General features: G+C 38.8%; 1 protein-coding gene across 1 annotated transcript in view; it reads left to right on the top strand.

The window, feature by feature from the left end:
- The first annotated feature begins 21,701 nt into the window (after nt 1–21,701).
- Nucleotides 21,702–23,556, top strand: part of HID1 (HID1 domain containing) — a 155,334-nt gene continuing 153,479 nt past the window's right edge. Inside the window, exon 1 of the mRNA XM_053708878.1 lies at nt 21,702–21,863. Coding sequence (XP_053564853.1) covers nt 21,798–21,863 — 66 coding nt within the window. The 5' untranslated portion in view covers nt 21,702–21,797. The remainder of the gene's footprint in view (nt 21,864–23,556) is intronic.

Below are 23,556 nucleotides of genomic sequence, written 5' to 3'. Positions count from 1 at the left end.
AAGACAACAAACAAAAGTTGGGAGAAAAAGACCGGTCACTAGTGCCTAAGCGTTACTCTAATTACTCTTAGGCACTCAAATTAGCCTAACATCAAACATGCCAACAAGTTCGTAATCATAACATCGTTGGCGGCATCTCACCCTAACCTAGCCCCTACTAGCAGATGGCCAAGGCCCCTTTCGATGCTTGCAGCTTGACACCTGGCTGTACACGCCCAATGGCACGCAGAGAGAGCTGTGCATGTTAAGAGATCTTCGGCCCGCATCCGCAAGGCAGAGGACCCCCAGGCCGGCGCCTGGCGGGCGTAACCCCTCCCTTATTTCTGGACCATCACTCTTCTCTCTCCGTGCCCGCTCCCCAGGGCCTTGACCACCCATTATAACAAGAATCAACAACTTATTTTTATATATATATATATATATTTTTTTTTTTTTTTTAAACAAAATGAAATAACCCTCAATAAAGCGCCCCTGACGTCCTTTAGGAACAAGTCCAACCCAACGTCCGTCAGGTGGACCCCGTCAGGTCTGAATAGGTTCTTTTTGTCGGCCGTGATATTGTCGTGCCGGATCACGAAGCCCGCCAGGGCCGTGACCGTCCTTCCCAACTCCCTGTTGACCTTTTTTCGCACATTATATGCAGCTTTCTGGGTCACAATTTGTTGCCATTGCAGCCGTGCAACTACATTTGATCAACCCAATGTCACAGCCTTCAGCCACGTGCAAACCCATTTCAAGTTTGCCGACATTCTCTTAATCAGGTCCAATGCAGGCATTGCCCCCAAATCATTCCCCCCAAGGTGCAGCACTAAAATATTAGGCTGCCCCCACCTTCTGTGCGCTTCCTGCAACAACACTGGCAAATCAGCCCATAACAGTCCTCTGCGCCCTAACCACCGGAAGTTTGCCCTGGACGTTGGGAATCCAAGCTGCTGTCCTTCCGGCGACCGCAGCACCCTGATGTGTGCCCAGTGGATGTACGAATGCCCTACTATCCACACGCGAACTGGAGGGGATTTCTCACCTAAAACACCTGGCAAAACAGAGTACACCACAATGACCTATCAACCTAGCATTACCTGTTCACCGCATCAACCCCCAGTAAACATCCCCGTACCTCAGATATTTGCTTAACATTTCCCTTTTGTGGGCCTAATGTGTGTCTTATACTGGGTTGATTTCCATCTTCCCAAGTGCTTTATTTCCGCCGCAGGGAGGCACTTCTCCGCCACGCTGGTCGCCGCGCCTATCCTAAAGGAGTGCGGGGCAATCCTATTGGGATCCAACCCCGCCTTCTCGGCCACTTTGGCGAGAACCCTGCGGAACTGAAAAACCGACAAGGCCGTCCCATCCGTGTGCACCAGGAACTGCTCCCCGTCTGCCGGCCTCACCTTAATGTATTTTTCCACGCAACGCACCGGACAACATTCCTCACATTCCTGCTGTGCAAGAGGCAACCATGCCCCCGTACCTTCCTGGTCCGTTTTTGACCTGGGTAAAAACAGGAGGACAACCTGATGTGCTCCTCCAGGATTCCCCCGGTCCCTTTCACCTTTGACGACGTCACTAGTTCGCCCACGCGAAGCGCTCCCGCGAATGCCATTGCGAAAGCCGCCCGAAAGAGCAACTGCTCATATTCGGATTTGCACACAGAGCACAAACCTAATGCCAGAAGCCGGCATGGAGTTACAGCGTATTGCGTGCAGGTGTAGGAGTTACTTACATGCATTCTTGGGAGATCACTCCAGTACCTCTGCCGCTTTAATCAGAAGCCTGCCTCAAATATCGTGACCGGGCTTTAATGTTGGGATTAGCCCGTGAAGCTGTTTTAGCCTAAGGCGCTATGTGGGGAAGGCTGCCTTTCGTTATGGTGCACAACCACAGTGCCTGTGAAGACCAGGAACTTCCTGCTGCTCTCGTCCTCTCTACTTGCGCTCCCCCAAGATGGTGGCTTTTCGCGAGCTTCTGCTGCACACTGATGGTCCGGTGCAGAGACTGGCACTTATAGGTCCGGACAACAACACTTCTCTGCGCGGCCATAGCCGGGTGTCCGGAATGAGAGCAACAGCTCAAGCGGGCTGCAAGCAAAGTCTGCCTCCTCCACTGCTGCACTGAGGACGCGGTAGGACTCCAACATCCAAGGGGGGTACCAAGCGAGGAAACTAGGCTGGGAAGCTGTGGGGTAAGGAATCAAAGCAAAGGAGTAAAATAAAAAAGGTGATTCCCTAATGTACACTGCGGTTAATGCTATATTAGGACAGGAGCTCCGTTTCTATGCTGCCATCTCGGATAGTTGCAAGCTCCGCCCCCAAACTAAAATATTTTGGCTGCACAAGTCTACTCTTTGATATACAGTACATGTATTGACATGTCACAATTAATTTAATCCTTCAAAGCATTTTATGGGTTTTTTTCTACACAAAGATTGTAACTAAAATGTACATCCCATCTAGATATACCAGTAACTCCAGCAGCAGAACTTATAAAAGAAAGTTCAATGGTAACATGATTCTCCATATAAAAAAAAATGTTTTTGAAAACTAATAAAAAATCCATATTCTTAATAGCTTATAAAGGACCAGAGGAGTATTTAAAGTAATGATAAAGTTTACATGTCTTAAAATCAGGTCCGGAATCTAAGCAATATTTTATATGGACTTTAATTGATAATTTCAAATGAAGATGCCCTGTAATTTGACATTCTAATACCCCACACTCCGGCCGTCAACTTCAAAATTATTTGTTTTTGTGAACTAACCGTTTAACTATTCTCCAATTAGTGCTCTAGCCGGGCGACACTCACACTTTTTTTTTTTGTAGTTAGAGTGCCGATTAGAGAACAGTCAAAATCATTAGCACACACAAAAGAAACAACAAAATAACTTTTAAAGTGGGCAGCCGGAGCTGAGGTATTAGAATGGCACAGCTAGATTGAAAAGTAAGTTACAGCGCATCTTCATTAGAAGTGATCAATTAAAGTCCCTCTAAAATATATCTCTTTGTTTTTGGACCTGACTTAAAAAAAATGTAAAGTTTACCATCACTTTAACCACATAAAAGCACAATATGAACAGTGTATCAATTAGAGATACAATGCTACTGTAGTAGACAATCGCCAGCCAAGTCCAGCTCACAATTAGAGCATTTTATTATTGCTTTAGAACCTGTCCCTTTAAATTAGTATCAGGTTTTCTTAAAATAAAATGCTTGGCTGATTATTGTATTTTGTATTCCTTCCAAGAACAAGGCGTAAACAAAGAGATTGAGATTAAAAAACAGCTCAAGTTCCAAGTTAATGTCACGTCACAGAATACATTGTTAAGTAAAATGGTATATATATATATATATATATATATATATATATATATATATATATATATATATATATATATATATATATATATATATATATATATAATAGAAAGCTACAATTAGGTATTTTTGAATAGATAGTTAAAAGAAAATTTTAAATGTACTTTTTTCTGCAATAACAATTTTAAGCCAGGTGGTTCAGATTGGTTGTGCGGCGCTGGCAGACTGCTTTTTAAATATTGCTACAAATTATCAATAGTTTTGAGATCAGGACTGTGATTGAGCCACTGGATGAAATTCAGGTTTTTGTTCTTGAGCCACTCTAAAGTTGTTTTTGCCTTGTGTGTTTGTGATCATTGTCCTGTTGAAAGATACATTTTCTCACCAGCTTCAGCTTTTTTAGCAGACTTTAAATGATTCACTTGTAGTATTTCACTGTATTTTTCTCCATCTTTTGTACCTCAGTTCTCACAAGATCCCACCATGTCTTTCTGTAGGGATAGTATTTGAGATATGAGCAATATTTCCTTTGTACACATAACAATTTGTATTTTTTTTATTTAATATTCTTTTATTGAGGTTTGCAGACATTCTAACAGTATGAAAACATATTTTGCAGGAATTAAATTGACAATATAGCAGTACAGTATACTCTGTAAGAGATAAAATGAACACTAATTTTCATGTCACAAGAATAACATAGGAACAATTGTTAAAGCAAATGAATAGTCGAATGTCTGAATAAAAGGCATGTCAAGAAAAGGACAAGACTTATACTTCTGAAACCTCTATTTTAAAGCGTACTTTGGGAATGTGGTAACTACTCCTCTGGCCACTTATGGGCCTACTGTAATGTTATAATTGTGTCATCTCGTAGATACGGCGAAGGCCACTTTTGGGCCTTATGAAAAAGCTGGTAGAATAGATAAACCTCCCAAACTATATAGGGCCACTATTGGATCCACATGAAGACACAAAGCACGGGGGGAGGGACTTTACAGATATATACAGTCACTCTTGGACCTCTGATTAAATAGATTAGCTTGCGTTATAAACTCTATAAAGGTATAGAATAGTGGTTTTATAGGCTATATGAATAAAGGTATTAAGTAAGATGGCTGAATTTACATATATCAGGACCTGAGAGCTAATGAGAGTAGGTATCTGTTAACCCTACTTGAATGAGATAAGAGCCTTTATATAAACATGATATTGAGATGTCTACATGGTGTATTGTTGTGTGTTTGTTGTGTGATATAGATGTAGGGAGAGTTTTTTTTTTAATGACATATATAGCAAAAGATCAACCAAAAGATAAGACAATACTAGCTGCTATGAAGAGGATTAATTTACATCAACCATGTCTGAAACCTGTTAGGAATGGAGATAATTGTTATACCACGTAAACTATAACATTTCCTTAAATCTAGTAGCTAAACGTAGCTAAACTTTTCTTATTACAAGAACTCTAATTAAACTGCATGGTAAGACAGTAGTGTAGGTTATAATATAAGCATAAACAAAATAATGGTGGTTATCTCCTATATGAAAAGACTCCCACCGAGGTTTAAAAGTCAGGCTACTTTGTTACCATATGCCACAAGTCAGGAACGTAGGGATAAGTTCAACTTGTGCAATCCATTCGGCCCCTCTCAAAGAGACCTGTGAAGTCGGAAAGTAGTAGTCAATTGCTAAGGCAGGGGTATAGGAGGTCTTGACTGATATCTTGCTTTCCCGATGTCTAGTAGAAGAATAATATCTCCCAAAAAGTCTGTGTCTCTGGGCACAAATTAGAAATGGTGTATGGCTTATCCACCTTTGAATCCTCTATAAGCTTCAGCTCACGAGCAGACCGATATCCCCCAGTGACTGGCCGCATTGCCAGGAGGTCAGGGTTCCACTTCCCAGATCTAGGCAGGGAGTTGGAGCCATCTCCTGGAAGTAACGGGTTGTCTAACATTATAGCCCGTGTCAGTTGCGTGTTCCGGCATCATCTTGCTGCGTAGCAGGCTCATCTGAGTTGGTAAGAAGATATCTATCGCAAACTTCATCTTCTGTGTCATGCGGTCGGGTTGGAGTTGCATGCAGGAGTCTAGCAAGGGAGTTAAAATTACTCTCCATCTTGTGAGTTATCATTTGTAGCATGGCAGCAGCAGTAGACTCCATTGTATAGTATCTGTATGATCTCCAGGGTCTTTATAAGTCAGCGCTTCACTCTCTTCTGAAATTGGGTAGTTCAGCTAATATTACATAGTATAGTGGTTAGCAGCTTTACCCAGTTATCCAACTAACTGGGGGGGTGTTGAGAAGGTGATGTAAGGCTACGCTACCTCCTTTGATCTCGAAAAGTCCGGTTTGAAGCTTCTGCATGGAGAATCGCAATAAAAGTGGTATCACCCTGCTCTATGTCGGCTTCTTAGTGAGTATTCAAATCGTTTAGATAGGATTTCATAGTATGAGCGAGATAATCGGTGGATTATTCGATGAATTAGCAGAGCTTCCACATTTTGTGGCTCAACATGTCCGTGGGCCCAACAATTTGTATTTTTGCCTAAAAGTTTTAATTTTGGCCTCATCTGACCAAAAAAATGTTTCCCACTCCATTTAGCAACTTCCAAACATTCTTTCATATGGCTGATTTTGAGTAATGGCTTCTTTGTTGACCCCGTCCCATACAGGCCAGTTCGATACACAGCTCTTGAAATTGTTGACAGGTGCACATTATTTCCAGTCTCAGCCACTGACCTCTGTAGATTATTTAAACTCTTCACTAAAGGGATTTTCAGAGGAAAAACTTGCCCAAAGTACCAGATAATTTTTAACATTTTTGCTGTCACTGCATTTAAACAGAAATAGAGCCTTGGTGTGTTTTATTTACCAGTCAAAACTATATATATTTTTTAAGTAGACAACCCAAGATATTGATCTCGGCCCATTTTAATATATTTTATGCCACCATATCACCACCAAATGCGATGAAATAAAAGAAAATGTTAACTTTTTCATAAACGTTGGGTTTCCCACTGAAATTATTTACATACCGCTTGTACAATCATGGCACAAATGGTTGTAAAAGCTTAGAATACAACACAGGGTGGGGGAAGGCAGAGTGTTAGTGAGCAGGAGACTTTAAGTAATATTTATAATGTACAAAACAATTTCTGGATGTTATATTTAATAAGACTTCCTGCCGCAGAGTCAAAGCTAAGGACAAGCAACAACTAACAAACGGCTAGATTACGAGTTTTGCGGTAAGAGCTGCTCGGTGCTAACTTGCAAGTTATTGTCACCGCTCACCTCCCTATAGTGCCGCTATTACAGGTTTGCATAAACCCGGCGTTAGCAGGCAATATGTGAGCATTGAGCAAAATTGAGCTCCATACCGCACTCCAATACCAGCGCTGTTTTGAGCTGGTTTTACGCGCTCATGCACGATTTCCCCATAGACATCAATGGGGAGAGCCAACTAAAAAAAAAGCATAACACCTGCAATAAAGGAGCATAAAGCTCCGTAACGCAGCCCCATTGATTCCTATGGGGAAACAAAAGTTATGTTTACACCTAACACCCTAACATAAACCCTGAGTCTAAACACCCCTAATCTGCCGCCCCCAACATCGCCGACACCTACATTACACTTATTAACCCCTAATCTGCTGCTCCCCAATATCGCCGACACCTACCTACACTTATTAACCCCTAATCTGCTGCCCCTAACATCGCCGCCACATACATTACAGTTATTAACCTCTAATCTGCTGCCCCCGACATCGCCGACACCTACATTACATAACCCCTAATCTGCCACCAATAACATAGCCGCCACCTACATTACAGTTATTAACCCCTAATCTGCTGCCCCCAATGTCGCCGCCCCTTTCATAAATTTATTAACCCCTAATCTGCCGCCCCCGACATCGCCAACACCTACCTACACTTATTAACCCCCAATCTGCTGCCCCCAATGTCGCCGCCACCTACATTACACTTATTAACCCCTAATCTGCCGCACCCGACATCGGCGACACCTACATTATATTTATTAACCCCTAATCTGCCGCCCCCAATGTCGCCGCCACCTACCTACACTTATTAACCCCTAATCTGTTCCAATCAGCCAATAGAATGCAAGCTCAATCCTATTGGCTGATTGGATCAGCCAATGGGATTAAAGCTCAATCCTATTGGCTGATTGCATCAGCCAATAGGAATTTTTCACCTTTAATTCCGATTGGCTGATAGAATTCTATCAGCCAATCGGAATTCAAGGGACGCCATCTTGGATGATGTCCCTTAAAGGAACCTTCATTCTTTGTTAACCGTCGGAAGAAGAGGGTGCTCCGCGCCGGATGTCTTGAAGATGGAGTCGCTCCACGCCGGATGGATGAAGATAGAAGATGCCGTCTGGATGAAGACTTCTGCCGGCTTGGGTGAAGACTTCTGCCGGCTTCACTGAGGACTTCTGCCGCTTCGTTGAGGATGGAAGTCGGATCTTCAAAAACTGTAAGTGGATCTTCGGGGGTTAGTGTTAGGTTTTTTTAAGGGTTTATTGGGTGGGGTTTTTTTTAGATTAGGGTTTGGGCTGAAAAAGAGCTAAATGCCCTTTTAAGGGCAATGCCCATACAAATGCCCTTTTCGGGAGTGCGGCGGTTTAGGGGTTAATATGTTTATTCTAGTGGCGGCAATGTCCGGAGCGGCAGATTAGGGGTAAATAATTTTATTTTAGTGTTTGCGATGCGGGAGGGCCTCGGTTTAGGGGTTAATAGGTAGTTTATGGGTGTTAGTGTACTTTTTAAGCACTTTAGTTATGAGTTTTATGTTACGGCGCTGTAACATAAAAGCCATAACTACTGACTTTCAGTTTACGGTACAGATCTTGACGGTATTGGCTGTACCGCTCACTTTTTGGCCTCCCAGGCAAACTCGTAATACCGACGCTATGGAAGTCCCATTGAAAAAGCTGCGGTAGTTACGTTGTGTTACGGCCAAAAAAGTGTGCGGTACAGATATTCTGACAAGACTCGTAATACCAGCGGTAGTGAAAATGAGCCTTAACGCTACTTTTTCACTCATACCGCAAAACTCGTAATCTAGCCGAAAGTAATTGTAATAGATTATACAATTAAGTATAGGTAGCTTGAATCTGTGTTTTGAGATTATTATTCTGCGTGATAGAAAAATTAAATAAACTATATAAGTAATATTTCAAATATCATTCACACTATTAACTTTATTGAAAAAATTATCAAAATAAAATGAGAAAATAAATTCACATGCATACACATGGCTTGAGCTCAAATTAAAAACACTTGAACCAGAAAAAACACTAGGACTCCCTATTAGTATGATCTAGAATAGTAACAGCTAGCAGTGACTATATAACTAAAAAAAAGCCCTTACAATTCAAGGCCTAAGATTAAATTATCTGTATCATTTTAAGATAACTGCTAGGCTAGATTATCCAAATATATTACTGGGAGACTGGTTTTATGATATGGTAAGCAAAATTAAAAAACGGAGAGACAAAGCTGCTCCAGAGGACTCCTGACACGCGTTTCACAAAAACGCTTCTTCAGAGGGGGTGCGGGCTGCCGCCTGTTTAAACTATTTAACACTCCATTAATCCCTCCTCACAATGTGATTGGGATAATTTTTCGTGAGGTTACAATACAATAGGTCAGTAGAGTATAACAGTCTTATTGCAATAACTAATAAGAGATGTCTCTTGAGCATCAGTGCTGACATCAGCACTTGCGTCATTCAGGGGCAGGATAAAATAGATTGAATCATTGTTGCCTCTCAAAGTTTACCGCCAATCAGAAATTTTTCTGATTCAAAATTACGCAAACGGCATCATAGAGGGATGTGTCCCAAACAGCTGTCATATTAATAGCTAAACGCTATTGGGTGATCATGTTTACAATCTAACCCTAGTGTGTTTGACAAGTAACAAGAGTAAAGATAAGTCATGTAGGTGAATCAAGTTGTCATATAATGTATATGTTTCTAGGTTGTATACAGGGAGTGCAGAATTATTAGGCAAATTAGTATTTTGACCACATCATCCTCTTTATGCATGTTGTCTTACTCCAAGCTGTATAGGCTTGAAAGCCTACTACCAATTAAGCATATTAGGTGATGTGCATCTCTGTAATGAGAAGGGGTGTGGTCTAATGACATCAACACCCTATATCAGGTGTGCATAATTATTAGGCAACTTCCTTTCCTTTGGCAAAATGGGTCAAAAGAAGGACTTGACAGGCTCAGAAAAGTCAAAAATAGTGAGATATCTTGCAGAGGGATGCAGCACTCTTAAAATTGCAAAGCTTCTGAAGCGTGATCATCGAACAATCAAGCGTTTCATTCAAAATAGTCAACAGGGTCGCAAGAAGCGTGTGGAAAAACCAAGGCGCAAAATAACTGCCCATGAACTGAGAAAAGTCAAGCGTGCAGCTGCCAAGATGCCACTTGCCACCAGTTTGGCCATATTTCAGAGCTGCAACATCACTGGAGTGCCCAAAAGCACAAGGTGTGCAATACTCAGAGACATGGCCAAGGTAAGAAAGGCTGAAAGACGACCACCACTGAACAAGACACACAAGCTGAAACGTCAAGACTGGGCCAAGAAATATCTCAAGACGGATTTTTCTAAGGTTTTATGGACTGATGAAATGAGAGTGAGTCTTGATGGGCCAGATGGATGGGCCCGTGGCTGGATTGGTAAAGGGCAGAGAGCTCCAGTCTGACTCAGACGCCAGCAAGGTGGAGGTGGAGTACTGGGTTGGGCTGGTATCATCAAAGATGAGCTTGTGGGGCCTTTTCGGGTTGAGGATGGAGTCAAGCTCAACTCCCAGTCCTACTGCCAGTTTCTGGAAGACACCTTCTTCAAGCAGTGGTACAGGAAGAAGTCTGCATCCTTCAAGAAAAACATGATTTTCATGCAGGACAATGCTCCATCACACGCGTCCAAGTACTCCACAGCGTGGCTGGCAAGAAAGGGTATAAAAGAAGAAAATCTAATGACATGGCCTCCTTGTTCACCTGATCTGAACCCCATTGAGAACCTGTGGTCCATCATCAAATGTGAGATTTACAAGGAGGGAAAACAGTACACCTCTCTGAACAGTGTCTGGGAGGCTGTGGTTGCTGCTGCACGCAATGTTGATGGTGAACAGATCAAAACACTGACAGAATCCATGGATGCAGGCTTTTGAGTGTCCTTGCAAAGAAAGGTGGCTATATTGGTCACTGATTTGTTTTTGTTTTGTTTTTGAATGTCAGAAATGTATATTTGTGAATGTTGAGATGTTATATTGGTTTCACTGGTAAAAATAAGTAATTGAAATGGGTATATATTTGTTTTTTGTTAAGTTGCCTAATAATTATGCACAGTAATAGTCACCTGCACACACAGATATCCCCCTAAAATAGCTATAACTAAAAACAAACTAAAAACTACTTCCAAAACTATTCAGCTTTGATATTAATGAGTTTTTTGGGTTCATTGAGAACATGGTTGTTGTTCAATAATAAAATTAATCCTCAAAAATACAACTTGCCTAATAATTCTGCACTCCCTGTAGACAGACGCCTATTATAATAAATTCATATAGCCTGTATCGGTATCTGTATTGTGAATAAGCTTGTCCGTTGCAGTTTACATGTTCGGGACTTGCATCTTCATTTGAACATATTAGTCTGACTTGTTACTCTATTTAATCACAGGTAAATACTTTATTACATGAGAAACTACCCCATGGTTATGAAAGTGGATAAGAAATAAGATATATGGAGAGTTAATGCTGCTTATCATAAATAGATATATCCTTAACAATTGTCATGTTGCTAATTGACACTGGTAAAAGATCATATTTATGATATATCATCAATATTCTGACAAGTGACGAATATAAACTAAGTTGCAAAGATAAATTACATAGTTCTCTATGATTCAGTGGTGTAACAGATGTAAATGAACATTCTTCTTGGGGGGTTGGCATTGCCTATATCGAGATCTGTATTGTGAATAAATAAACCCGTCACATTTGACATATTCAGAGTTCATATACATAATTGGATATGTCTGTCTTACTTGCTACATTATTTACTATATTGCCAATTGCAAATATGAACTTAGTTACATAAATAAATTGTCAAACATATATAAACGCTGTATAAGTCAATGCAATCTAATACGATACTCCCCTATCTTTGCAAGTCTGAGCAATAGTTAGTACATTGAAAGGTTGATAACTGGGGATATTCCATAGTTAATATATCTTATCCTGTTTACCAAACAGGTAACTCAATCCACATATAGTACTTTCTCAAACACGATCATGGATCTTATTATGCCATATCGAACTAAATCTTATCATTATAATGATAAGATAATTAAAAATTCTATTATCTATGTGTGTCATCTCAAATTGAAAGTTTGATAGTGAAATGGTATCATATTATCAGAGTGTCATGGTATTAAGTATCCTTTATAATATTGCTTGTAGAATGAGAGTTAATGAAAGTAAAAAGTCAGTTAAAGGTATAAACTTTCCTTAATAATAACTCTAAAACATAGTAACATCATAATGATGCCCATATAATGACACTTGTATGTAAGGTTCAAGCGGGAGTATGGGTATTGACAATAACCTCAAATGGATTATCCGCGGGTATTTATTTAAAATATGAGAATGACTATATACTAAAATAATAAACAGGATAAAAAGCCCGAAAATGTGACACAAATACATACATTTTAAGATGTGAGTGAAACAAAAGGGAAAATGTAAATATAACAAATAACTATCATAATATGAATTATGTGAGTGTGATATACTGTGATAATATAGTTAGGAGGACTACCCTGATATTTAAAGTTATGATTACATGACTAAGTGAAATAAATAAATCATATGGTGTACTGAATATGTGAATCATAAATATACAAAGAAGTTGTTAACGTCATTCATGCCTTTAGGTTTTACCGAATCTAATAAATAGATCCATTTGCACTCCATCTTAAATAGTGCTTTTTCGACATCACCACCTCTTATACCCAGAGTTACTTTTTGAATTACTGTGTATCTTAGGTCTGTGGGCAAGCTTTTATGATGTTGAAAATGTTTTGCTACAGATGTCAATTTTTTCCCTCTGGCTTCATCTCTATTGGCATTTTTAATATTGTTAGCATGTTCAAGGATGCGTACTCTTACTTCATGTGTGGTCAGCCCAACATAGGTCATTTTGCATAAAGCCCTCTGATAAAGGCGGAAACGTGGTCTTATGGACACAAAAAATGTATATTGATGAAGCCACCAAACAGCTGTCCAACTCCAATTGTTACAAAAAATTAATCTTCAACCCTCAGAGCTCATATTTGACTCAGTATAATAATTTAGTCAAAGCAGCATGGGAAGGGAATATAATTACCAATACTGAAAAAAGTACCTATTAAGGGAAAATCCCAAAATTGCAATAATATATTTTCTACCAAAAGTGCACAAAGACTCCAATCAGATTGAGCTTGCATTCTATTGGCTGATCGGAACAGCCAATAGAATGCGAGCTCAATCTGATTGGCTGATTGGATCAGCCAATCCGATTGAACATGAATCTGATTGGCTGATTCAATCAGCCAATCAGATTTGTCCTACTTTAATTCTGATTGGCTGATAGAATCCTATCAGCCAATTGGAATTCGAGGGACGCCATCTTGGATGACGTCACTTAAAGGAACCTTCATTCATCGGGTAGTCGTCGTTGAAGAAGGAGCCGCTCCTCGTCGGATGGATGAAGATAGAAGATGCCGCTTGGATGAAGATGTCTGCCGGTCCGGATGTCCTCTTCTGCCAGGATAGGATGAAGACTTCTGCTGCTCCGGATGTATTCTTTGGGTCCATCGGTGCCCGGTTGGGTGAAGACGACTCAAGGTAGGGAGATCTTCAGGGGGGTAGTGTTAGGTTTATTTAAGGGGGGTTTGGGTTAGAGTAGGGGTATGTGGGTGGTGGGTTGTAATGTTGGGGGGTGGTATTGTGTTTTTTTTTACAGGCAAAAGAGCTGATTTCTTTGGGGCATGCCCCGCAAATTGACTGTTTTTTTCCATTAAATTTCACAGGCAAAATTAGGCTTGCGAGGTCGTAAAATGCTGATATTTATTGCGTAATTTTTTTGGCGTGAAGGTACGCTCGGTGATGCAAATTCATCATTTCCCGCGTCTTAGTTAATGCCAGGTTTCCTTGTGTCTGCATGACGCGAGTTGTGTCATTTCCGATGTTTTATTTTGCGCTGTGCGTCATTTTTGGCGCCAAATAATGTAATTATTTAAACCCCACTTCCTATATGCCTCTTGCCTTTTTTTATGCTCAGAGGGCTATGCTGTTTGCATTTTTTCCCCATTCCTGAAACTGCCATATAAGGAAATTGATAATTTTGCTTTATATGTTGTTTTTTTCTCTTACATTTACAAGATGTCTGAATATGATCCTGTCTCAGAAACAACTGTTGGAACCCTGCTGCCTGATAACAGTTCTACCAAAGCTAAGTGTATCTGTTGTAAGTTAGCAGAGATTATATCTCCAGCTGTAATATGTAACAGTTGTCATGATAAGCTTTTACATGCAGAGAATGTATCCATCAGTACTAGTACAATGCCTGTTCCTTCAACATCTATTGTACATGATATCACTGTGAATATAAAAAATTGTATTGATGATGCGATTCAGAAGGATTTGTCTGATATTCCGCCTTCTAATAAATGTAAAAGGTCTTTTAAAACTTCTGATAAAGTTGATGAATTTTCAAATGACCGACAACATACTGAATTATCCTCCTCTGATGAGGATCTATCTGATTCAGAAGATCCTACCTCAGATATTGGCACTGACAAATCTACTTATCTCTTTAAGATGGAGTATATATACGTTCCTTGTTAAAAGAGGTGTTGATTACTTTGGATATTGGGGAATCTAGTCCTCTTGATATTAAAACTAGTAAACGTTTAAATTCTGTTTATAAACCTCCTGTGGTTACTCCAGAGGTTTTTCCAGTTCCTGATGCTATTTCTGATATGATTTCAAAGGAATGGGATAGGCCTGGTACTTATTTTATTCCTTCTTGTAGGTTTAAAAAGTTGTATCCTTTGCCAGCAGCTAGATTGGAGTTTTGGGGAAAAATCCCCAAAGTTGACTGGGCTATTTCTACTCTTGCCAAACGTATTACTATTCCTATGGAAGATAGTACTTCTTTTAAGGATCCTTCACATAGGAAACTTGAATCTTATCTAAGGAAAGCTTATTTATTTTCTGGCTATATTCTTAGGCCTGCTATATCTATGGCTGATGTTGCAGCTGCATCAACTTTTTGGTTGGAAAGCTTAGCGCAACAGGAAAAAGATCCCAATTTATCTAGCATTGTTCGCTTGCTTCAACATGCTAATCATTTTTATCTGTGATGTTATTTTTGATATAATCAAAATTGATGTTAAATCTATGTCTTTAGCTACAGGGAGTGCAGAATTATTAGGCAAGTTGTATTTTTGAGGATTAATTTTATTATTGAACAACAACCATGTTCTCAATGAACCCAAAAAACTCATTAATATCAAAGCTGAATAGTTTTGGAAGTAGTTTTTAGTTTGTTTTTAGTTATAGCTATTTTAGGGGGATATCTGTGTGTGCAGGTGACTATTACTGTGCATAATTATTAGGCAACTTAACAAAAAACAAATATATACCCATTTCAATTATTTATTTTTACCAGTGAAACCAATATAACATCTCAACATTCACAAATATACATTTCTGACATTCAAAAACAAAATAAAAACAAATCAGTGACCAATATAGCCACCTTTCTTTGCAAGGACACTCAAAAGCCTGCCATCCATGGATTCTGTCAGTGTTTTGATCTGTTCACCATCAACATTGCGTGCAGCAGCAACCATAGCCTCCCAGTCACTGTTCAGAGAGGTGTACTGTTTTCCCTCCTTGTAAATCTCACATTTGATGATGGACCACAGGCTCTCAATGGGGTTCAGATCAGGTGAACAAGGAGGCCATGTCATTAGATTTTCTTCTTTTATACCCTTTCTTGCCAGCCACGCTGTGGAGTACTTGGACGCGTGTGATGGAGCATTGTCCTGCATGAAAATCATGTTTTTCTTGAAGGATGCAGACTTCTTCCTGTACCACTGCTTGAAGAAGGTGTCTTCCAGAAACTGGCAGTAGGACTGGGAGTTGAGCTTGACTCCATCCTCAACCCGAAAAGGCCCCACAAGCTCATCTTTGATGATACCAGCCCAAACCAGTACTCCACCTCCACCTTGCTGGCGTCTGAGTCGGACTGGAGCTCTCTGCCCTTTACCAATCCAGCCACGGGCCCATCCATCTGGCCCATCAAGACTCACTCTCATTTCATCAGTCCATAAAACCTTAGAAAAATCGATCTTGAGATATTTCTTGGCCCAGTCTTGACGTTTCAGCTTGTGTGTCTTGTTCAGTGGTGGTCGTCTTTCAGCCTTTCTTACCTTGGCCATGTCTCTGAGTATTGCACACCTTGTGCTTTTGGGCACTCCAGTGATGTTGCAACTCTGAAATATGGCCAAACTGGTGGCAAGTGGCATCTTGGCAACTGCACGCTTGACTTTTCTCAGTTCATGGGCAGTTATTTGCGCCTTGGTTTTTCCACACGCTTCTTGCGACCCTGTTGACTATTTTGAATGAAACGCTTGATTGTTCGATGATCACGCTTCAGAAGCTTTGCAATTTTAAGAGTGCTGCATCCCTCTGCAAGAAATCTCACTATTTTTGACTTTTCTGAGTCTGTCAAGTCCTTCTTTTGACCCATTTTGCCAAAGGAAAGGAAGTTGCCTAATAATTATGCACACCTGATATAGGGTATTGATGTCATTAGACCACACCCCTTCTCATTACAGAGATGCACATCACCTAATATGCTTAATTGGTAGTAGACTTTCGAGCCTATACAGCTTGGAGTAAGACAACATGCATAAAGAGGATGATGTGGTCAAAATACTAATTTGCCTAATAATTCTGCACTCCCTGTATTTTAGCTATAAGAGCTTTGTGGCTCAAATATTGGAATGCTGACATGGTATCTAAGTCTAGATTACTATATCTTTATTTCCAAGGCAACAATTTATTTGGTTCTCAGTTGGATTCAATTATTTCAACTGTCACTGGGGGAAGGGAGTTTTTTTGCCTCAGGATAAAAGATCTAAGGGTAAATCTAAAGCTTCTAATCGTTTTTCGTTCTTTTCGACAGAATAAGGAACAGAAAGCCAATCCTTCCCCTAAAGAATCTGGTTCCAATTGGAAACCTTCTTCAAATTGGAATAAATCCAAGCCTTCTAAGAAGTCAAAGCCAGCCCCGAAGTCTGCATGAAGGTGCGGCCCTCATTCCAGCTCAGTTGGTGGGGGGCAGATTAAAAATTTTCCAAGACATTTGGGCAGATTCTGTCCAAAATCAGTGGATTCAGAGTATTGTCTCTCAAGGGTATCAAATAGGATTCAGTGTAAGACCTACTGTGAGAAGATTTTTTTCTCTCACACGTTCCAGCAAATCCAGTGAAGGCTCAGGCTTTTCTGAAGTGTGTTTCAGATCTAGAGCTTTCAGGGGTAATCATACCATTTCCATTTCAGAAACAGGGCCTGGGGTTTTATTCAAATCTATTCATTGTCCCAAAGAAAGAAAATTCATTCAGGCCAGTTCTGGATCTGAAAATTTTGAATCGTTTTGTAAGAGTGCCAACTTTCAAAATGGTGACTATAAGGACTATTCTGCCTTTTGTTCAGCAAGGTCATTATATGTCCACAATAGACTTACAGGATGCACATCTTCATATTCCGATTCATCCAGACCACTATCGGTTTCTGAGATTCTCTTTTCTAGACAAGCATTACCAATTTGTCGCTCTTCCATTTGGTCTAGCGACAGCTCCAATAATTTTTTCGAAGGTTGTCGGTGCCCTACTCTCTGTAATCAGAGAACAGGGTATTGCGGTGTTTCCTTATTTGGACGATATCTTGGTACTAGCTCAGTCTTTACATTCTGCCGAATCTCACACGAATCAACTAGTGTTGTTTCTTCAAAGACGTGGTTGGAGGATCAATTTACCGAAAAGTTCCTTGATTCCTCAGACAAGGGTCAGCTTTTTAGGTTTCTAGATAGATTCAGTGTCCATGACTCTGTCTCTAGCAGACAAGGGACAAATGAAATTGGTTTCAGCTTGTCGAAACCGTCAGTCTCAATCATTCCCTTCAGTGTCTATGTGCATGGAAGTTTTAGGTCTCATGACTGCAGCATCGGACGCGATCCCTTTTGCTAGTTTTCATATGAGACCTCTTCAGCTTTGTATGCTGAATCAATGGTGCAGGGATTATGCAAGGATATCACAATTAATATCCTTAAATCCCAATGTTTGACTCTCTCTGACTTGGTGGTTAGATCACCATCGTATAGTTCAAGGGGATTCTTTTGTTCGTCCAACCTGAACTGTAATCACAACAGATGCAAGTCTTTCAGGTTTGGGAGCTGTCTGGGGATCTCTGACAGCAGTAGGGGTTTGGAAATCTCAAGAGGCAAGGTTACCAATGAAAATTTTAGAACTCTGTGCTATTTTTAGGGCACTTCAGGTTTGGCCTTTGTTGAAGAGAGAACCATTCATTTATTTTCAGACAGACAATATCACAACTGTGGCATATGTCAATCATCAGGGTGTGACTCACAGTCCCCTAACTATGAAGGAAGTATCTTGGATACTTTCTTGGGTGGAATCCAGCTCTTGTCTAATTTCTGCGGTACATATCCCAGGAGTAGACAATTGGGAAGCGGAGTATCTCAGCCGTCATACTTTACATCCGGGGGAGTTGTCTCTCCATCCAGATGTGTTTTTTCAGATTGTTCAGATGTGGGGTCTTCCAGAAATAGATCTGATGGCTTCTCATCTAAACAAGAAACTTCCCAGGTACTTGTCCAGGCCCAGGGATCCTCATGCGGAGTCGGTTGATGCGTTAGCAGTTCCTTGGTTTTACCAACCTGCTTATATCTTCCCGCTTCTAGTTCTTCTTCCAAGAGTGATGTCCAAGATCATCATGGAACAATCATTTGTGTTTCTGGTAGCACCAACATGGCCTCACAGGTTCTGGTATGTGGATCTTGTCCGGATATCCAGTTGCCAACCTTGGCCACTTCCTTTAAGATCAGACTTTCTGTCTCAAGGACCGTTTTTTCCATCAGGATCTCCAATCGTTAAATTTGAAGGTATGGAAATTGAATGCTTAATACTTAGTCATAGAGCTTTCTCTGACTCAGTGATTGATACTATGTTACAGGCTTGTAAATCTGTTTCTAGGAAGATTTATTATCGAGTTTGGAAGACTTACATTTCATGGTATTCTTCTCATAAATTTTCTTGGCATTCTTTTAGAATTCCTAGAATTTTACAGTTTCTTCAGGATGGTTTGGATAAAGGTTTGTCTGCAAGTTCCTTGAAGGGACAAATCTCTGCTCTTTCTGTTTTATTTCACAGAAAGATTGCTAAGCTTCCTGATATTCACTGTTTTGTACAGGCTTTGGTCCATATCAAGCCTGTCATTAAATCAATCTCTCCTCCTTGGAGTCTTAATTTGGTTTTGAAGGCTTTACAGGCTCCTCCTTTTGAGCCTATGCATTCTTTGGATATTAAACTACTTTCTTGGAAAGTGTTGTTCCTTTTGGCTATCTCTTCTGCTAGAAGAGTTTCCGAATTATCTGCTCTTTATTGTGAGTCTCCTTTTCTGATTTTCCATCAGAATAAAGCAGTTTTGCGGACTTCTATTAAATTTTTAGCTAAAGTTGTGAATTCTAACAACATTAATAGGGAAATTGTTGTTCCCTCTTTGTGTCCTAATCCTAAGAATTCTTCGGAGAGATCCTTACATTCTCTGGATGTTGTAAGAGCTTTGAAATATTATGTTGAAGCTACTAAAGATTTCAGGAGGACTTCTAGTCTATTTGTTGTCTTTTCTGGTTCTAGGAAAGGTCAGAAAACTTCTGCTATTTACTTGGCATCTTGGTTAATGCTTTTGATTCATCAGGCTTATTTGGAGTCGGGTCAGGCTCTGACTCAGAGAATCACAGCTCATTCTACTAGATAAGTCTCCACTTTGTGGGCTTTTAAGAATAAAGCTTCAGTTGATCAAATTTGCAAAGCAGCAACTTGGTCTTCTTTGCATACATTTACTAAATTCTACCGTTTTTATGTTTTTGCCTCTTCGGAAGCAGTTTTTGGTAGAAAAGTTCTTCAGGCAGCTGTTTCAGTTTGATTCCTCTGCTTATGTTTAAAGTTTTTTCTTTTCACGAGAAAAACTTATTTTTTTGGATGTGGATTTAATTTTTTCAGCGGAAAATGGCTGTTTTTATTTTTATCCCTCCCTCTCTAGTTACTCTTCTGTGGAGTACCACATCTTGGGTATTACTATCCCATACGTTACTAGCTCATGGACTCTTGCCAATTACATGAAAGAAAACATAATTTATGTAAGGACTTACCTGATAAATTAATTTCTTTCATATTGGCAAGAGTCCATGAGACCCACCCTTTTTATGGTGGTTATGATTTTTTTGTATAAAGCACAATTATATTTCCAGTTCCTTTTTTGATGCTTTTTACTCCTTTTTCTATCACCCCACTACTTGGCTATTCGTTAAACTGAATTGTGGGTGTGGTGAGGGGTGTATTTATAGGCATTTTGAGATTTGGGAAACTTTGCCCCTCCTGGTAGGATTGTATATCCCATATGTCACTAGCTCATGGACTCTTGCCAATATGAAAGAAATTAATTTATCAGGTAAGTTCTTACATAAATTGTGTTTTTTATAGTAGTGTCTATTACATGCAGTTATAGGAACATTGGTGAATAAGTCTAATAGGCAGAGGAGGCCAATTGTAATGTAATTGTCATAAGGGTATGTTTTTGAACCGTGTAAACATGGAGCTTCTAGAGTAGAGAAGTTGACTATTTTTTTTTGCAAACTGCATTTTTTAAAATGATTTATTTTTCAAAACGAAACCAGTCATCTGAAAATAATTATATTTGAAATTAAATATTTTCAGATTAAGTATCAGACAGAAAAAACTATATATAAAGTGTTTTTCGGTAAAATGCAAAACTTCGTCAAGAGTCTGAGTATCTTTGAAAATTGTGCATATTTTAAATCCTGTTTTCTGTTGCTTGTTACTTTGGATTTTAAGGACAAATGTATTTGTTTTTATGTGTTGAAAAGATACTTTGTCTGTGTGTAAACCACTAGACAAAGCTATAGAAAAAAACCTGCACCAATTATTATATTTATATATATATTTATTTTATTTATTCTCTTGTAAGTGCTTTTTATTTATTTATTTATTTGTTTGTTATTTTACTTTTTTCTGTTGTGAAAAAACAAGCAGTGATTGCTGAGTTACAAAAGCTTATGTTTATAACTATATATATATATATATTTAATATATATATATATATATATATATATATATATATATATATATATATATATATATATATATATATATATATATAAAATTATATATAAGCAAACTGGAGAAAATACAGTAAGTGAAGACATGTTCAGTTGTGATTGGCACTAGAGATTTGTGGGAGCTGTAGTCCCATAAATATTATATACTCATAAACATTTACATTTATTTATAACAAAACAAAAAAACAACAACTAGGAAATTAAATTTTAAAAAAAGAAGGCAAGTTTCCAAGTTCCTAATAATAATAATATGAAAACAGTTTTCTTTTTAACCTTAGAAATATATATATTCCCATTGGATTTAGAAGTATTTTGACAACACAATTGTATTAGCTGATTGTGTATGGAAAGTACAAACCTTTCTTTAAAAGCAGAATGCAGATGAATAGTAACCCTTGATGACAAAGAGGTCAGTTGTTACCTTTCACAAAGTTGAAGGTTTTGAGTTTGTAAGGTGTATACGGCTTATTGATCATTGTAACTATTACATGTGCGTGATTTTGCTCACGAATAGTTTGTTAATATAAAACGGTTCCTGTATTCTGTATGAAAAAAATGTATAAAATACAAAATAAAAATGTTATTTTAAAATAACAAATGAAGGGCGTGGCCTCTGAGCAATGGGATGTATCCGTGCTTTTGATGGCGTGTCCTTAGGGTGTGGGCGTGGTTATGTAAAAAAATGGGATGATCCAGTCTCATGGGCGTGACTAAAGTGCAACATTTACCATGTAGGGGCGGGGTCACGCGGCAAAGATGGGGTTAGTTGTCTAGCTACTGCGTCCCTTGTAAAGGGCGGGGTCAAATGACGACAGGTGGGCAGGGCTTTGTTTGTTGATTGACGGATCCGGTTCTCCATCTGCTGCAGGCGGATTTGATCCAAGGTAGGACAGGCCGGACCGGTGCAGAACGCAGGGAGTACCGGGTGAGGTCGGGCCGGTAAGGGGATGGGCAACACGGACACCAAGCTCAATTTCAGGAAGGCGGTGATCCAGCTGACAACCAAAACACAGGTACCAAGAACACCTGTGCAGTGTAAGCTCCTGTCTGTGCGCATTATATATATTTATATATAGAATGTAGAGGATGTGTTTAAGTGTATATAATATCATTACCACTTCATATGTACGATATCTGTGTAATGTAAACTGTACACAGTAGCACAGCCCATGTATATAACATTATCAGTGTGTGTAATGTAGTATATCTGTGTGTATGTGTAATGTATACTGACAGCTATCCATATAAGATGGAGTGTATGCCCCTGTGTATTGACATATACTTAGTCTTATACATATAGATCATGTGCAAATATATATATATATATATATATATATATATATATATATATATACATATACACATACACAGTATATCTATGTATGTGTATATATAATTATATATATATATATGTGTGTGTGTATGTGTATCTATCTCTATCTTTTATTTATATATATATATATATATATATATATATATATATATATATATATATATATATACTTCAAGAAAAGAAGAGGCACTCACAGTGTGAGATTATATATATATATATATATATATATATATATATATATATATATAGTATATATATATATATATAGTATATATATATGTGACACACACACACTTGGAAAAATATCACTATAGTTTACCAAAACACTTATTGTCAGCCCAATTATTTAGGAGCCAGAACATTTGTTAGGTGTTTGTATGATACTACATAAAATATAATTCTGCACAAGTGATATAACCCCTTGCTTGTCCAGTGACACATGGATAGTTATTTAACTTCTTATTTGCTAATAGTACATTGATTTAACACTATTGTTTTCACTAACACACAATTAGTTATTTTACCCTTTATTCACCATGAATACATGTAATTTTACCCCCTCATTACCAATAACATGGATTATTTATTTGTTGCTAAGTCATCTGTAATAAACCTGCATTATATTTGTTAGTTGTTTTACCTGTTTCCTGTAATTTAGTTATGAATACTGTAAGTTTTCCACAACCCACAGAAACGCTGGAGGGCAACCTGCAGGATCTAGAACTCTGCCCCCTTTAACATTCTACACAGTGATTGCTTGATCCGTTCAGAAGCTTATTTATATTTGTCTCTAAACTGCCACATGAAAGAAAAGAAAATAAACACATGCAAGAGGCTTTTTAAAGGGACACTGAACCCATATTTTTTCTTCTGTGATTCAGATAGAGCATGCAATTTTAAGCGACTTTCTAATTTACTCCTATTATCAATTATTCTTCATTCTTTTGCTATCTTTATTTGAAAAAGAAGGCATCAAGGCATCTAAGCTTTTTTTTGGTTCAGAACTCTGGATTGCACTTTTTTATTAGTGGATGAATTTATCTACCAATCAGCAAGGACAACCCAGGTTGTTCACCAAAAATGGGCCGGCATCTAAACTTACATTCTTGCATTTCAAATAAAGATACCAAGAGAATTAAGAACATTTGATAATAGGAGTAAATTAGAAAGTTGCTTAAAATTTCATGCTCTTTCTGAATCTTGAAAGAAAAAAATTTGAGTTCAGTGTCCCTTTAAGGGGTGTGTATATGTACTGCAAATGTATTTTGTGCTCAGATATTTTGAAATGTAGTGCTTAAAGGTACATGATACTGAAACATTTTTTCTGTTCTCCTCCCTAAAAGAGACTATATTAAATAATATTACAGTGCTTT

Source organism: Bombina bombina, chromosome 1 (genome assembly GCF_027579735.1).
Source record: "Bombina bombina isolate aBomBom1 chromosome 1, aBomBom1.pri, whole genome shotgun sequence".
NCBI lineage: Eukaryota > Metazoa > Chordata > Amphibia > Anura > Bombinatoridae > Bombina > Bombina bombina.
This window is presented reverse-complemented; position numbering and strand designations above follow the sequence as displayed.